This window comes from Aplosporella prunicola (assembly GCF_010093885.1).
Source record: "Aplosporella prunicola CBS 121167 unplaced genomic scaffold K452scaffold_16, whole genome shotgun sequence".
In the NCBI taxonomy this organism is placed as follows: domain Eukaryota; kingdom Fungi; phylum Ascomycota; class Dothideomycetes; order Botryosphaeriales; family Aplosporellaceae; genus Aplosporella; species Aplosporella prunicola.
The window spans coordinates 80,536-95,619 of NW_022983544.1; the positions used below are offsets into that span (position 1 = coordinate 80,536).

Here is a 15,084-nt window from a genome sequence, read left to right on the forward strand (position 1 = left end):
GTGCGAGCGCGTGTTGGCAAACGACAGCGAGGCGGAAAAGCACCAGTTGCTCATCAAAAGGAGACGGTCAGCTCTGAGTTGTCAGTCCGCATTGGTGTCCCGAATTAGAAGCTGGTGACCGCCAATGATGCTCGGTCGGAGGAGGCGGAGTGAACGGTACGTGGAGGCAAGAGAGACCTTGTTGGTTCAATCAAGTCGCATGTGGGACGTTGCTCTGAGGGTTGTCGGAGAGCCATGGCCGGTGACTTGTAAGACGAGATAGGAAGGTGGAAGTGCGAGAGAAGATTCTTGGATCTCAGCTTGGAGAGTGGGTCGCTGTGCCGCCCTGCAGCATGCCAAGCCGCTCACGTGCAAGCCCCGGATTCACGAAACACACGTCAGACCAGTCGAGCTCCGACACCAAGTGGACAACTACGTTTGATGACCATGAAAATGATATCAACAGCGGCCGCTCCGTTATACGTCCTTCTCTTATATGCCTCATGCGCTTCTTGAACCTCTTGGGGCATGCCTTACCCGCCACTGGAAAATTAAGCGCCTTTTATTATTATCCCGGTAATTATGTTCATCTTGCGAAAACTTCAGTGGCACAAGTATTGTTAGTTATGATTTGGCGCCGCCGCATTACATGCTGCAAAATTATATTGTGTTGAGACAGCAGCATAAATCTAAAACCGCTTGCATAAAACCCAAGCCGCCTTCCAGCGCGATCACAGTAATCCGCCTTCAATTCTTGCATATATGTTCCCACGCCATTGAAATGCTCTCATATTACTCCATGGTCTTCAGCCGGCGGCATGTTCTTGCCCTCATGCTACCATGCTCAGCTAGCTCGTTTGGGTCTATTTTACAAGAATCACCAATTTATCATATAACCCGCGCTTTCCGCTCATATCCAGCTTAAGCCTGGACCTTAGGAGCGTACTTCGCCTGTGCCGCGTCAAAGGCCTCCTTCTTGACTTGCACGTCCACGAAGAACGGGTGCTTCGGCTGCACCTCCGCAAGGTTCTTTCTCAGCTCCGTGGTATCTTTGCCAAGGATCGTGTTCAGGACAATCGTGTTCGCAATGACATCGCCGTTCTTGGCGTCCAAGCCAATCGCCTGCTGCAGCGCAGCCTCAGCCTCAGGCAGCCGACCCAAGTGCATCTCAGAGATGGCTTGGCCAAGGAGCGACTGCACAGCTTGCGAAGCGGGAGCCTGCGCCAGCTCCTCGAAAACGTAGAATGCTTGCTGGTACTTCTCACCGCCCTATTTGCACCTGTCAGTCTCGTTACATCGGCATGGAGCCGGAAGTGGCAGTGGGGACAAACCTCGCGCAGTCCGACCCACGACTCCGCAATGTTGACGAGCAAGCTGTCCTGCGCCCATTTCCGCGCCTGCTGCGCCTCCTTCGCAGCCAGGTCCGCGCGGTTCTGCTGCAGATGTATTTGGATAATCATAGCCACTCTGTATTCGCGCGTCAGCCCTATATGCCCAGCCTATCAAGCGCAACGGCAAACTTACGCGTCCAGCGACCCCTGATGCTTCGCCAGCAACGCCAGGGCCTCTTCGTTCAGTCCCGCGTTGCTCAGCACGCTACCGGCCAGCAGTTGCACGCTCAGGCTGTCGCCCTGCTCACTCGCCAGCTTCCGCGCCGCCGCAATCGCATCGTCGGCGTCCCAGGGATCCTTCAGGTACTGCGCCAGCGTCTTGGCGGCCGCGAGGTCGGGGACCAAGGACTCGGCTTCGGCTTCGGAGATCACATCGTCGTATTGGCCCAGCGCGATGCGGGCGCGCAGCTTAAGGATGCGCGCGGGGAGCTCGTTGCTGGCGGAGAAGGAGGACGTGTCGAAGTCAACAACTTGCTGGTACTGGCCTTGGTGGAAGGCATTGTGGATGTTTACGAGCTCTGTGCGATAGTTAATGGGGCGCTCTTTGGGCGCAGGGGACATGTCCAGGGTACCGACCTCCTTCGGCGGAGTAGGGATCCATCTTCGGAGGTGGTGGTGCTTAAGGATTGGTGAGGGTTGTGGCGGACGTTAGGGCTCAATTGGTGCAACGGTCGCAGATAGAAAGAATGCGCCGCAGCTGTTCTGCAGACGAGCGAGACGAAGTTTGGATTGCGGGGTATGGTGTAAATGCGGTCGTATTCTCTTTGGGCTTCCCCGTGGTGTTGACAGCTATGTCCGGATCTGCTACGGCGGCCCTCGCCGACCAGCTGAACAAGGCTGTATGGGCCACCGTAGAATTGGATTTCGGACACTGACAGGACAAGACTTGACCACAACCTCCAACTCCCAGGTAAAATGCTTCTTTCATTCAAACTTCAGGCAGGGCACCGCTCAATTCACTGTCTTGAGTCAAAGCCAACTTTAAGTGGGATGAAGTGTGGCTCTGAGTATACATGCAGCTCACCCCTACCCGCATTGATATTCATAAAAACATCCTCCCGGACCCAGTCCCTGTTCCCAACACAATGGACGCCATCTGAAGCCACACTGACACATGCATTTTGATCCTTGATTTTCAAGAGTATTGGCTTATGCAAATCCGGTCATCACGTGCGATGGCGATTGCTCGGTTCTTTGACTACATATTATGTCTCCGCTTCTTTGAGAATCAGTTTCGAACCCTTCCGCTACTTTCGTGTCCAACTTCAGCATCTATTCACGTTGGGTTTCCGACGTCTATCATGACCGGTTCTTTGGACTACCTGTTTGGCGCTTCGAGACATGTGCATTGAGACTTCGCTTTCTTATGGACAACCTTCTACCTTACACATAACGCCCTGCCTCTATAAGGAGAGGTCATTGTTGCTGATCACCCTCAGAAATAAACGACTGGTCCTCAAATCCAAGGAAGCCTCAGACGCCCCCGCTGAGGCATGTAGTATAACGCCCCAAAAGCGATAACAGGAGTCAGATACACCAACCACCGCTTAACAGCACGCATGAGTGCATCTTGTCCCATCTGTTGCAAAAGCTTGTTGAAAGCTTCGGCGCCATGTCCACGAGGATAAGGCTGGTCGGGAATCGGCTTGTCCAGAAAGGTACACAGCTTCTCCCAAGTAAAGCCATCCTCCAACTTCAGAACAAGCAGCTTCTCCGGCGGAACGATAGCTTTGACATGAGCGACGTGGTCGATGTACGCCTGGCGGGCTTTGTCCCCCGTGTCGAAATTCGACCAAACCTTCATGAACATCTGGAGCGACTTGTCCATCGGCCAAGTGTACTTCCAGTCAACCCACTTTTGGTACCAAATCGCCCTGTTGGTACTCGAGGCAAATACGGTTTTGTGCATCGACGCCATCCATGCGTCCGGATCACGGTCTGTCAGGATAAATTTGGCATCTGGATATGCTACCAGCAGCTCATCGGCAAACAATGATGCAGGGATATCGGCAATCGCCTTTATATCACGGTCAGCGCACCACACTATGTGTCCATGTCCATTGGGATCTTACATCGTAGTCGCCATACCACTTGTCGAACTCTTCCCGGCCATACGGCTTGCACGTGCCGTTGAACTTGGCATCCCAGGCCTCGGTCACCAACGGAAAGTCGCGCTCTCCATGCAAGAGAGTCTCCATAAAGTGGTAGGGCCGATACCCCAAGGTCTGGAGCGCGGAGTAGAGCGACAGCGTGCCCGTCCTGGCTTCTGGTCAATCAGGCCCGCAATGCGGTCGGTGGCGCGTCGGCTTACCTGCACATCCCAAGACAGCAGACTCGCATTGGCGTCGTGCGCACGGCATTTTCTTGGTCAATGAGGCGCGACATGGTGTGGGATTTTCGTGGACAGCAATGCCGAGCAGTCCGAGGCGTGGAACCACAGATATCTATAGGATATCTTCAATCGTGAGACTCTCCCATCGCTCCATCGACCCCTGTGATCTGCACAAGGTTCTATTGACATGCAAGGTATTCCGAGCTGACAGGAAAACATTCTCCCCAAACGAGACTGCGTCCACTCTCGGCATTGGCGGTGTAAAGCCGCTAGGCCGGCGGCAAATTTGTTGTTGCATACGAGAAAGCATCGGCTTGCGGTCCGCCTGTGGCGCATGACGAGTCGCTTCATCACCTCGCAATCGCATGCGAGCCTGCGTGATCCACATTTACCTTTTCTCGAAGACAATTTAGACTCTGACGCAGCAGGTCTGGATTCTGTGTGCTGTGGCCTGAGAGTATAACAAGCCATTAGGCGGGCTATTTAGGCGCTCTGTGTTTGCCGCCAGGATTTAGCGGTGGTTTCCATACCCACACTATGGAGGGAGGTTGGGAATCTAGGCAACACTACGCGTACGCAGTAGACTGGATCCTGGAGAAAGTAGGCACTGGGTGAAATCAGCACGTGCGCAAAAGCCCTGTGGACTTGAATCTATGAAGACGAGTGATCTCTCAACAAATATAAAAATATTTGAACAAGAAGATTTCAGCATAGCACTACGCAGCACGACTGCCGTCTCGCTTCAACAATAAGCAAAAGAATGGCAAACGAGATGTTGGATTACCACTACCCCAACCGCCCTCCTAACCAACGCTTCCCCCCCCCCCCCCCCCCCCCCCCCCCCAACACCACCCAAAAAGCAGTCTATCCAACCCCAAAACAAAAGATAATGATGAGGGTGGGACTCGAACTTTTTGTCGTATTAGTATAAGGCATATAACAGAGGGGGATAAAGGTAGAAATACCCCACGAGAGTTTCCTCACTAGTAAACTCCTTTCGGAACCCTTTTCAGATGTCCTGAAACTAGCGCCATAACCACTCGGCCACCTCACCGGTTGATGAGTGTTACAACCACACTTTGGTTTATATTGTGTGCACGGCGGGCCAGCGCAGTGTGCCGAGAGCGGCCGGCACTGATTTGCTGCTCTACCGAGCCCAAGCGTGCGCGGCTGGCCACAGCGTTCCGTCGCATCGCATCGCGCACTGCGAAAGCTGCTCGTCTCACTCATAACGACAATAAAATTCAAGTACTGACTGGAGCATCTAAATAATTTCGATATCCATTTTCTCTCTAACTTTTGATATCTACAGCATTTCCAAGTGCCTGGCTTTGTTCACCCGCGCAGAGATGATTGCCTTCTTGCAGGCAGCTGGCTCAAAAAAAAAAAAAAGTGGATACCGTGTCATCACCTTTCCGCAACCACTTTCGGGTGCTTGCAACTTGTTCCTCTTCCGCTGTATCGGGCAAAAAAGAAAGTTTGCCGGTTGTTCTTATGTTGATACATGAGCAAAAAAGAATGTTGACATGGACGAGATTCGAACTCGTGCAGGTTTCCCTAGTAGAATGCTGACTGCTTGAAGCAGCTAAGAACGTGTCTTGAGTCTACCGCCATAACCACTCGGCCACCATGCCTTGGAATGAATTTTGTCAATACACACATAGTATATGTACTGCATTTTGATAGTCTTGGTTAATCATACAATTTTTCCGCTGGAATCTTTGCTGATCAAGTCTTGGCCGGTACTTGGTCAAAAGTAAGCCCTATAACCATGCAAGAAATTAGCTTTAATAGTGCCAGGTTGTCGTCCTCAAAGGCAGCATGTAAGACATTAATGTTTCTCATGTAAATAAACATACGATTTGCCTTCTCGTGTTCTTAAATTAAATGCTATCTATAGTCCTAACTTTGATAAACATCATACTCTGAAGCGGTATTAATTAAATCTTATGCAAAGATTCTCGAGCCAAAATTTTAAGATAGCTTCCCTATTGAATATTTGAATTCGTTACTTTTAATCCATGTTGAAAGAAATAATTCGAACGTCATTCAACCTCTAATCTCGTTTCTAGTCTGCAATGTTCTGTCCTGGTCCTGGGTTTACGTTTCCAAGGAATACTACCAGCACCGCAACGTATCTATAGCCTTAAAAATCAGATCTGTCAGGTGTTTTTACGGCCGAGATACTCACGCTGCAGCCGCAGCCAAGACTTCATGGCGCCTTGCCCTTGTAAAAAGGGATAGAACAGCGGAGAAGGCAAGAGTGAAGACGAGGAGGACGCCAATGATGATGGCAGTGGTCCTGGGTTCTTGAGGGAAATCGTTGGTGAGATGGTAAAGGACGTAGATGGGGACAACGAGAAGCAGCAAAATGATCATTGTGATAATCACCAAGACAAGTCGATCTATCCGGCTGCGAGTGTAGTATACGGTGCTTCCTTTCGTCTTGCGGCGGGTTTCCTGTTCACATTCAGCTTACAGCTTACTGGAGTGAATTTAGTTGGAACATACCTCTGAGCAAAAGATGTACTACTCAAATTAGTGATATTTTTGAAGAAGGGGGAAAGCATTGGAAACTTACTTCAATGAAACTGCAATGAAACATCTTCAAAAAGTGCTCTATAGCATCGTCGAGCCACGCATGCTCGCGGCCAGCATGCAGCGTCACCATGTCTTCCTTGCATTCGATCCATTGCTCATCACTCTCGCAAAGAGGAGGATCTTCGACGTCGAAGTAATTGCGAAGGCTACCGTAGTCCTTTTCTGAGGGCCTTTGCAGGGACATGATTTGGTGTGCGGAGTTGAGCAAGGCAGCTGGGCTTCCATTCAATTTCCAATGTGGTACAAAGGGTCAAAGATCGTCTTACAGTATTCAGTGAACTTGACTTCCAAAAGCCTCATCAACTTCTTCCTCTCGCTTGGTTCGCCACTAAAAAGTCCAGTGGTGTCACCTTTGGAGATTTTCTTTGAAGTTACCGCTTCGGCGAGGTCGATTCTCTCGAGTGCTCTTTCTAGAGTTTGGAGTTCGTTTTGTTTGTCAAGGAGAAGTCTTGATTGGATATAGCCGAAACGGCGGTATATCATGAAGTTGTCGTCGCTGTCAAGAAATGCTGCCAATCTGGGATATCCCTGAGGGTTGTCTTCCACTACAGTTTGTTAAAACTTATATGGTTAAGAGATTTACGAAGGATGCTTTTGCTTCTTAATGCTTTTATTAGAAAAATCACTTACACGTTCTAACATTGACTGGCAAATTGCTTCGCCAACCGGTAAATGCATCCGGTACCCCAAACTGAACCCGTTTCGGATTTAGGAGTTCAGAAGCTACAGTGAATTGAGTATTCAGTGTTAAATTCAGAAATGCGTCATGACATACTATTGGTGAGTATGCGTTTGATCAATGGTGTCTTCGAATCATTTGTCGATCGTTTTGCCGGCGTCGATTGTAAGCATTCTTCTGACTTAACCGCGTTTGTGTCATCAAACCCCGCATTCCGCTCGATGTCGGCATTCATCTTTTCTCGGTCCAAATATGGTATGTCTGTTTAATGTTGTTAGGACTCTCAGTGTCTTTGGAATATAGAAATCTTCAGTTCAATTGCTTTGCTAAATACTCAAGCTCATACGTGAGGTTTAGAAAGATGTTCAGGGCTGAGAAAGCCTTGCAGGCTCCAGAATGGCGCCACGATAAGACATAGGTGTAACCAGCTGAACCCCGCATACAGACAAGGATGCCGTATCAGTACTAGTTGCTGAGTTTTGACTCTGCAACCCACTCCGCCCCCGCATGTGTTTTGTTCACCGGCACCCCAGCAGAATCTTTCAGCTGGTAAAGCCACCGACCGTCGGTATCTTGCCTCCTATCGGTTACAGTCACATCCATGGCTGGCCCGAAGACTCCTTTCGCATACCACGCCGTGTCGCCTCTCTTGAATCCCGGGTCGTACTTCACACCGCAGATCAGTGAGGAAATGTTGAAAAACGGCATCGACGTAGATGAAAACGTACGTTCTTCTTCTTCGTCCCATCGCGCCTCCTCGGCTGGAACGCTCTATAGTTGTCCGGGTCACTAAGCTGAGCTGATAATCAGTGTCCTAAGCTCTTTCAAGCGAATAATGCGTGCACTTTACATCGTCCACTGTAGAGGTAGTGACTTCAGCAGTCTCGGCTTCGTCACTGACTGTAGCGCCTCCAATTTTGTCGTTTTCTGTTGCTGACATAGCTTGCTCTATTGGCGGAACAATGCGGATTGTTTGTTAGACGCTTCCGTTTTGTCGGTCGGTGTGAGTCTGTCTTGATACACACTTGCATAGCCTTTTTATGCCCCAGGGATAGAGATTTAGTGCTTTCGCAAGGCAGAACGTTGTGGGCTGTGCAGTCAAAACACATGTACAGCCCATGCCGACCGGTCAAGATAAGATGCACCCGTGGACGTCGCAGTCAACCTGCAGCTAGGCATATTCGCAAAATCGCCAATCAAACTGAAATTCGCCACATGACTGTCAGACAGCGTCGATCCAATATATTATGTTGTGGCCTTTGTGTTCGACCAAGGCTGAAGATGCTGGCACTCTCCTCTCAGCTCAGTCAGCTGTCCAATGAAATCGAATGGCCTCCTGCAGGTATCGGTCCACAAAACTTAGCCTTGCACTATCCGCGTACAGTGCACAAACGAACCCAGCCGTAATCGCTTCGGTACTATTAAGTCCGACAAGGCAACAAAAGGCAAACATCGTCTGATGTCGCACCCTGGGGCTACACTGTGGCGAAGCTCTGAACCACCAGTAATGGTCGTTCTTGGCAAATGAGGCTCTGGCATACCCTTATCGACTATGGTCAGCTGAAAATGCAGCCTTAAAGGCCGAGTGGTCGATTCCCTCTAGCCACTTGCCATGCGCAACTTCGTCCTCCCCCAATGGATCCGAAAGGAAGAAGGACACCTCGTTCTAAAAGCCCTCTCCCAGTCCGGGTTGGTGGTTCGCGAGAGGGGAGGAGGGAGGCTACTGAAACGATGCCCGACTTGGTCACCGAACAGTCTGAGACCAAGAGCTACCCTTCAGGGGGCAACCTGGTTGGATCTCCTATTGCGGATAACAACAAACTCAGGAGCGTCTTTGAAGACAATTTTGGGGCCTCTCCTCGGCCAGTGAAATACGATCAGGCTGGGGTCCTCATGCTATCTTGGGACAAAGAATCTAGCGACATGGACGTTTCGGATGAGGTAAGTACAGTGTGTCTTGATGACCCTCAAGGCTCTTAGCATTTACAATTCGGGGCTGCAAACCATGTTGACGTAGCCTTCATGTAGGTTCGCCGATTGAGAACTGTGTTTGAGAAAGACTACAATTTTGCCGTTGATCATCAAACACTGAAAGCCACGGATTTCCCAAAGCCAGAACGCCAAATTAAAAGGACACTGGAAGAGTTTATCATGAAATACGAAGGGCATAAAAGGAGCCTCTGTATCATTTACTATGCTGGCCATGGCTGGGGTGATGAGACACCAGGCAAATTGTTCATTGCTGGGTGAGTTCTTTGCGTCTCGTAAGCATAAATTCAGGCTAACAGTGTCAAGGGACACCTCTCAACCAGCATCGGAGCGCGGTTATAACAAAATCGCGTGGCATACTGTGGAGCATTCTCTAATGGAAATGGAAGCCGATCTACTCCTCATTTTCGACTGCTGTTACGCAGGCGCCCTCAACAGAGAAAGCCGCGGCCCTGGGCACAGTTTCGAGTTTCTCGGCGCATGCGACTATAACGAGAAGACGCAGAAACCGGGACCCGCTTCTTTCACGTCTGCGCTGATATCCGCGTTGCAAAAACTGAAAGATGGCGTGGGTTTCGACTCGGCGGAACTGAGGCGCACTATTCGCAGTATGAAGGGGTTTCCTAAGGGAAAACAGCAGCCGGTCCTGTTCGATCGTTTCAAACGCAACGCCGAGCACGTCTGGATCGCCCCGCTGCGCGATAGCACAGATGTTATGGAGGAGACGTCCGAACGCACCGAGGAGGTCAGCGTTGCTCGTGAATACGTGGACCTGCGCTTCCATTTCAGTAAGCCGCAAGATGCGGATGCGGTAGCCAAGCTGGCGAAAGGTTTGAACGCCGTGGCTCACAGGAATCATTACAATTCACTGGGGCTTGGGCGTGTAACGTTCATGAAGAAAGGCTCGCTACATCAACAAGTCCAGCAAGCGGCCCAACGTTGGCTTTTTATAACCCGCAGATCGGCTATCGCAGAAAAAGTTCATCAGCAGCGCCTTTCGAGGGGATTGAAGTCGCCGCCTGAAAGTGACGGGGAGAAGGCAGATGAAGCAGTGGAAGAAGCAACTCCTCAGGAACGAAGCTCGAAACGGAGGAGAACAGATAGTGACTGATTAAGCAACGTATCATACTTTACACGTTACCTTCGCTTTCTTGGGTAAAGAGCTTCGTACGTTTAGGTAGGGGCGTTTAAAGTATTGCTGCAAAGCTTTGAGTAAGAGAAGAGTGCTTTGGAATATACCTTCCATGTACCTACCAAACTGTATCGTGAGTAAAATTGAATGCACGCCGAATTTTGAATCTCATACAGAGAACACAAACACGTGCTCGCAGATACTATATTTTGGAACAAGCAAAGTCTTAGAGAACAATAATATAAAGGCAATGGATAAATCCACCACCCCTTTCAGCTAAATCCACCACCCCCGACCACCGCCTGCCTGATTAGGTAATACTCCTAGTAGAAAGCGGCTTCGTCGCAATATAGTAGGCGGGGAGGCGATTTATTAATAAACGTCGCTTTTTCGCGGGCGCGAATGCTCCTACGCCTACCTCTAGTTCTCTACTACCTACTTACTTCTCTACCTACATAATGCTCGATCCTCCGCGTGTTTAGTTACCCGGCTAATACTTATTCTACCTGCGGAGAGTACTGCGCTACTATAAGAGCTAAAAGCTACGTGCCTAGCGGGTATAAGTAGGTAACGTAGGTGGGCGCGAAGAGATATTATGCGAAGATGTGTCGCGAGGTCGCGAGGTTGCGAAGATAACTTCCTGCTGGGCGAATTACCCGATTAGGCAGGCGGTGGTCGGGGGTGGTGGATTTAGCTGAAAGGGGTGGTGGATTTATCTAGTGCCTAATATAAACATCTACTTAAAGCTTACGAAGATATAGAGAGCTGGTTTTGTACTTCATGACGTGTAATGTTTGCCTAATTTATTTGCGTTACGTTCAAAGGAAGTCGGAATGCTTAGGGCTGAGTTTAGTCGTGCAATACTCATACGTGAATACCGAAAGGCTGGAGCCTGGGCTTAATATAGCGTGGTAAGCAATACTAGTATAAATCTCCTGGACAGCCTACTGCAACATAAGGAGCTAAATTGTAGTTTACAGTGTTTCTGAGATGCTGGATGGTTAGGCCTTGGCTGCATAACCACATGTGATTGACTGCAATTTTGAAACGTCCGAGGTTCGGGACTCCTCCGCATATCTCATTGCTGTCCGCATACTCAAGCGTCAGCTCCCTGAGATTAACGCACCACAGTATGCGAGGAATTGCATCGTTCTATTCATCTCGAGCCATGGCATCCCAGCCACCAGGACGTGATTATTGGAAAGAAAACGTATGTTTCCCCTGTTTCAACACCATTGTCCCTTTTTCACCTTTCTGACCCGCTGTGTAAAGTATGGCTATACTCCAGTCTTTGAGAAAGGTCAAGTGTTGTGGTACCCAAAAATCTTCGCACCAGCTATTTCTGTGACTATAAACGATTAAGTCGAGGCCACCGACGGCCAGTGGTATTACCAACTAAAAGATTTTGTTGGGGCGCCGCCCAAGACACGCGCGGGAGCAGGATGGGTTCGAGAAGACTCGCTCTTAGGTTCTTCACATCGCGGCGAGCTCAAGCAGTACAACACTATCCAGGATGCTCTCGAATATCAACAGAAATGGAGGGTAGTGAAACTCTTGAACGACGATTTCGGAAGGATGACGGAAGGAGATTATAACTGGCTTCGAGAACTTGGTTCTGTGGGATACGCTCATAATGAGATGGCCACGTTACTACTTAATGAAGCAAAGGACGCACCGTGGATCGTCTTTGAGCCGCACAACTTCGAGAAAACTGAGCCAGCAACGTCATTCCATTACGCTGGTTGTGCGCATCAACAGACCGGGCCGTTTTCCAAGACTACTCAAACAACTCGGCCATATGATACGGATCTACGGAACACTGTCCAAGAGCTTTGTGTGTTAGCAGGTATCCTTCCAATTTCCAAAGACCGAGAGGATTGGAACGGCGCAGTTGTCTTTGGAGGGGATAGCCGTATCGCCGTGATCTATGGAAGTCCTTTCGAGAAAGCAAAGTCAGACAACACAGCTCTATTACGGATATATCATGCTCTGGAGAATTTTTGCACGGCTGCTCGGTATGCTCAGGAAATATATATATGCTGCGACTCATTCACATTCATCAAAAAAGTCCATGGAGACTCAAAGCCAAACAATCTTGAGCTCGTTCGAATCAAGTTCGACTTGGTGCTTTTCCTCAAAAACAATATACTAAGCCTCCCGGATGAAGTGCAATCATCAACAAAACAGGGGAATTTCAGCTCCAGGGCGGCTGCTGCTGCTGAAGCGATACTTCAGCTGCTGGAAATACCTTTCACCGGCTTAACAAACCAATCAAACTTCAGAAGTGCGGGCCTGAAAGCTGCCTCTTGGGATTTTAATTCTGAATGGGAACATGCCCTCCATATCTGTGCACTTGCTACTCAATTCCTTTGTGTGGGCCTTGTTTCATTTACACAGGCTCATTTGGGAAAGTTTGAACCGTTTTTCATCGACACAACAATACAAGAGCTGCTATTATCAGGAGCACTTCCATCGCCATCGGAAGAACAAGCAGCTCATATTCCCTTAATACATGTTTCTTTTGCTGAACTCACCTGCCTTGCGGTAATGACACGGGGTCCAGTACTCTCGTTCAGCATCGTATACCGAAAACCCCACGTAATTTCTTCGGAGAATAAAGCCAAACATGACTTGATTTGCCGGTTGGATGACTTGCTGGAGATATGGGGACCCGGACACTCTATCCCATCAGTGGGTAGTGAGGAGCAAATCACAACAGTCGAGATTGGAGGAGGATTGCTCTACGTCGTGGATCCAGCGAACAGCAAGTTCCACTGGGGACCCGTCAGCGATGTTAGCGACTCAACAATACCCTCTTTCCCACCAACTACCAGAATGACCATAGGAGCGGTGACCATAGTCAATCAAAACTGCATCAATGACGAGGGAGACCGGAGAGCCTGTTCCCAAGTTCTAGTGAACTTGGGTGTATGCCAAGATTCGTACGAACTGAGCCAAAAACAATTCGGCTCACAATTCGGCCAGACTAATGCCTTGTTTTCTTACAACCAGACCTACACCAAACAAGCGGGAATTCCACTCAAAAAGGTAGAACTGGAAGCCACAGAAGGACCAGCCCTACTTCAAGTCCTGGATTGTTATTGGGGACTTCAAGTAAGCTTTTGTACAGGCATAGCTCGGGGAGTCCCGCTGAGAGAACTCGTCGCTGATCTTCTCCTTACTTGGGCAGCGGCTCACGGCATGGAGGTTGAGATAAAAACTTGGGAAAAGAAGTACCAAGTCCTGGGTGCATTCTCAGCTTCTACTAACTTTCAGGAATGGGCATTGCAGCTTCGCAAAGCTGACAAAGGTGTCTATAAACACCTTATGGAATTTGCGAAGGATATACTGAGTACCCTGAGATCAACTGGATATTGATCACCGCAACAAGGGCCTTTTTGTGGCTTGGCCGCATAAAACAGATCTTGCGCGGGGCGTCATGATACCCTGCATAGATCACAGCTATTGGACTCGGATCCTTGCGGACTCTCACCAGTGTGCAACTTATGCATACATCACCAGAAACTGCCTCAAAGCAAGCGGCCACTCCAGCCCATGTTCAGAGCGATGCATGGGCGTGGCTGCAGCCCTGGACACGGCCATCAGCTTCTATCGAGTGCGCCAGGATCTCGAACCGTACGATCTCGTAAACGGAGAATCCTACCATATTGAAAATCTAAGTTCCTTGATATTCTTGACAGCGTACAAGGATGCACAAGGGACTAGGTTCGTCGTAAAAGAAAGCATTATCCCCCGAATGTATCAAAAACAGCTTCGTTTGATACCCGGATACAAAAAGTTTCATATCCGCGAGAAACAAAGGTCCGATGACAGTGCCGAAGATGTGTTAATATTTACCGAATGAGTCCAAGGATGGTATGAGAGGAAAGGCGGGATTTATCAAGTAATAAGTGATGAGGGGCTGGACTGAAATGAGGAATGGGATGGAAGAATGATTTGGAGGAATGATATGGGAATCGAACGGAGAAATACAAAGGCGTACGGTGAAGCGTCTCCTATTTCTCTTTGTAGCTATCTCTTTCCAAATCTTCAGAATGATTGTAATCGGTCTCTCCCTCAAACCGCCGCCTTCTTGTCAAAACCCGAACGTGATATGACATAAAACCATCAACACTACGCCCAAGACAACACTGACGCCTATCAACGACAACCTACCTGAGATCCATACAAGGAAACTCGTATGGATACTTAACTAGCACCGTCACATCCTTAAAGAGGCATTCGTCCATATACGCGGCTAGGTTTCGCGTAGCCATTTGCACACCTTTACCGTTGTTACATACCACTGTCCACGACCCCTCCACCACGGCAATAGGGGTAGCGATCTTAACATACAAACCGCTATGAGCTACTTACCCAGCTGCACCAGCAGGCTCTACATCCCTCTATGAATCAATCCATAGAGAGCAGTTTGCTCTACCTACAAGGACACATGGACAAGATTTCAGTGTTTGAAATATCTGTATTCGGGGGGACTTGGTACACTTACGCTTCAGTGAAGCACTCCATTCACCGACGCGGAGATTTCTAAATTGCAGCATGGCTAACCGTAAACACGAGGTCCACACCCCAGCGACATCTAAGCGCCACCTACTAATCACGTCTCGGCGTCTGTCGTTGTGTGCGTTTTGTGCCTGGCCTTGGGGTGCGGTGCGGTGTTTTCGTCCGACATGGTGGGAGAAGAAGATAGTGCTGGGGATGAAAAGGGGGGCGTGAGTGCTCCGCTGTGCTCTCAATAGTACCTAGAGTCGAGTACAAGTGACTGTATAGATCGGCGATGGTGCTGTACAGAAGTCTGCATGGGCAGGCCAAGTGGGTGGTGACGTGGTGGCTATAGTAGTTTAGGGTCACCGGTCAGAACGCCACTCTTTGCTCTGCGCATCAGCTTACTACGGCTCTGTTTTTAGGGTATAGAATCCAACTTAGGGCATTGTCCTATGCAACTACGGTCATCACTGGC

General features: G+C 49.4%; 6 protein-coding genes and 1 non-coding gene across 7 annotated transcripts; 3 read left to right on the plus strand and 4 right to left on the minus strand.

Moving 5' to 3' along the window:
* Positions 1-747: 747 nt before the first annotated feature.
* Positions 748-2,039, minus strand: K452DRAFT_288558 (uncharacterized protein). The gene is made up of 4 exons (XM_033540677.1): positions 1,947-2,039; positions 1,504-1,888; positions 1,311-1,446; positions 748-1,248 (listed from the first exon to the last, which is right to left on the minus strand). Exons 1-4 carry the CDS (start codon positions 1,969-1,971, stop codon positions 901-903), a joined length of 894 nt encoding a protein of 297 aa, XP_033396183.1. The 5' UTR covers positions 1,972-2,039; the 3' UTR covers positions 748-900.
* On the plus strand, positions 1,815-2,261 carry K452DRAFT_288559 (uncharacterized protein). Its single transcript, XM_033540678.1, has one exon. It carries the CDS (start codon positions 2,057-2,059, stop codon positions 2,243-2,245), a length of 189 nt encoding a protein of 62 aa, XP_033396184.1. The 5' UTR covers positions 1,815-2,056; the 3' UTR covers positions 2,246-2,261.
* A 414-nt stretch (positions 2,262-2,675) lies between these two features.
* On the minus strand, positions 2,676-3,772 carry K452DRAFT_351759 (uncharacterized protein). The gene is made up of 3 exons (XM_033545740.1): positions 3,682-3,772; positions 3,443-3,629; positions 2,676-3,387 (listed from the first exon to the last, which is right to left on the minus strand). The coding sequence occupies exons 1-3, from the start codon at positions 3,753-3,755 to the stop codon at positions 2,827-2,829; spliced, it is 822 nt and encodes a 273-aa protein (XP_033396185.1). The 5' UTR covers positions 3,756-3,772; the 3' UTR covers positions 2,676-2,826.
* A 1,452-nt stretch (positions 3,773-5,224) lies between these two features.
* On the minus strand, positions 5,225-5,336 carry K452DRAFT_t103. Its single transcript has one exon. It is a non-coding gene; the product is annotated as a tRNA-Leu (tRNA).
* A 235-nt stretch (positions 5,337-5,571) lies between these two features.
* Positions 5,572-7,642, minus strand: K452DRAFT_288561 (uncharacterized protein). The gene is made up of 7 exons (XM_033540679.1): positions 7,079-7,642; positions 6,934-7,026; positions 6,570-6,848; positions 6,284-6,516; positions 6,214-6,231; positions 5,894-6,162; positions 5,572-5,840 (listed from the first exon to the last, which is right to left on the minus strand). The coding sequence occupies exons 1-7, from the start codon at positions 7,215-7,217 to the stop codon at positions 5,771-5,773; spliced, it is 1,101 nt and encodes a 366-aa protein (XP_033396186.1). The 5' UTR covers positions 7,218-7,642; the 3' UTR covers positions 5,572-5,770.
* Positions 7,643-8,294: 652 nt separating this feature from the next.
* On the plus strand, positions 8,295-10,082 carry K452DRAFT_359549 (uncharacterized protein; the record flags this gene model as incomplete). Its single annotated transcript, XM_033546281.1, has 3 exons — positions 8,295-8,923; positions 9,011-9,228; positions 9,263-10,082. The coding sequence occupies exons 1-3, from the start codon at positions 8,618-8,620 to the stop codon at positions 10,080-10,082; spliced, it is 1,344 nt and encodes a 447-aa protein (XP_033396187.1). The 5' UTR covers positions 8,295-8,617.
* A 1,189-nt stretch (positions 10,083-11,271) lies between these two features.
* On the plus strand, positions 11,272-13,481 carry K452DRAFT_334815 (uncharacterized protein; the record flags this gene model as incomplete). Its single annotated transcript, XM_033545209.1, has 3 exons — positions 11,272-11,313; positions 11,376-11,403; positions 11,467-13,481. 3 exons carry the CDS (start codon positions 11,272-11,274, stop codon positions 13,479-13,481), a joined length of 2,085 nt encoding a protein of 694 aa, XP_033396188.1.
* Between the last annotated feature and the right edge of the window lie 1,603 nt (positions 13,482-15,084).

Bases quoted from the DNA above. Each gene is read 5' to 3' on its own strand.
- K452DRAFT_288561 (XM_033540679.1), bottom strand. From the start codon at position 7,217: ATGAATGCCGACATCGAGCGGAATGCGGGGTTTGATGACACAAACGCG. The intron at 7,027-7,078 runs GTATGTCATGAC...AATTCACTGTAG, and splicing joins CAAACGCATACTCACCAATA to CTTCTGAACTCCTAAATCCG. The intron at 6,849-6,933 runs GTAAGTGATTTT...AACAAACTGTAG, and splicing joins GCCAGTCAATGTTAGAACGT to TGGAAGACAACCCTCAGGGA.
- K452DRAFT_288559 (XM_033540678.1), top strand. From the start codon at position 2,057: ATGCGCCGCAGCTGTTCTGCAGACGAGCGAGACGAAGTTTGGATTGCG.
- K452DRAFT_288558 (XM_033540677.1), bottom strand. From the start codon at position 1,971: ATGGATCCCTACTCCGCCGAAGGAG. The intron at 1,447-1,503 runs GTAAGTTTGCCG...GCGCGAATACAG, and splicing joins CATCAGGGGTCGCTGGACGC to AGTGGCTATGATTATCCAAA. The intron at 1,249-1,310 runs GTTTGTCCCCAC...AGGTGCAAATAG, and splicing joins CGTGGGTCGGACTGCGCGAG to GGCGGTGAGAAGTACCAGCA.
- K452DRAFT_351759 (XM_033545740.1), bottom strand. From the start codon at position 3,755: ATGTCGCGCCTCATTGACCAAGAAAATGCCGTGCGCACGACGCCAATG. The intron at 3,630-3,681 runs GTAAGCCGACGC...ACCAGAAGCCAG, and splicing joins TGCTGTCTTGGGATGTGCAG to GACGGGCACGCTGTCGCTCT. The intron at 3,388-3,442 runs GTAAGATCCCAA...CGTGATATAAAG, and splicing joins AGTGGTATGGCGACTACGAT to GCGATTGCCGATATCCCTGC.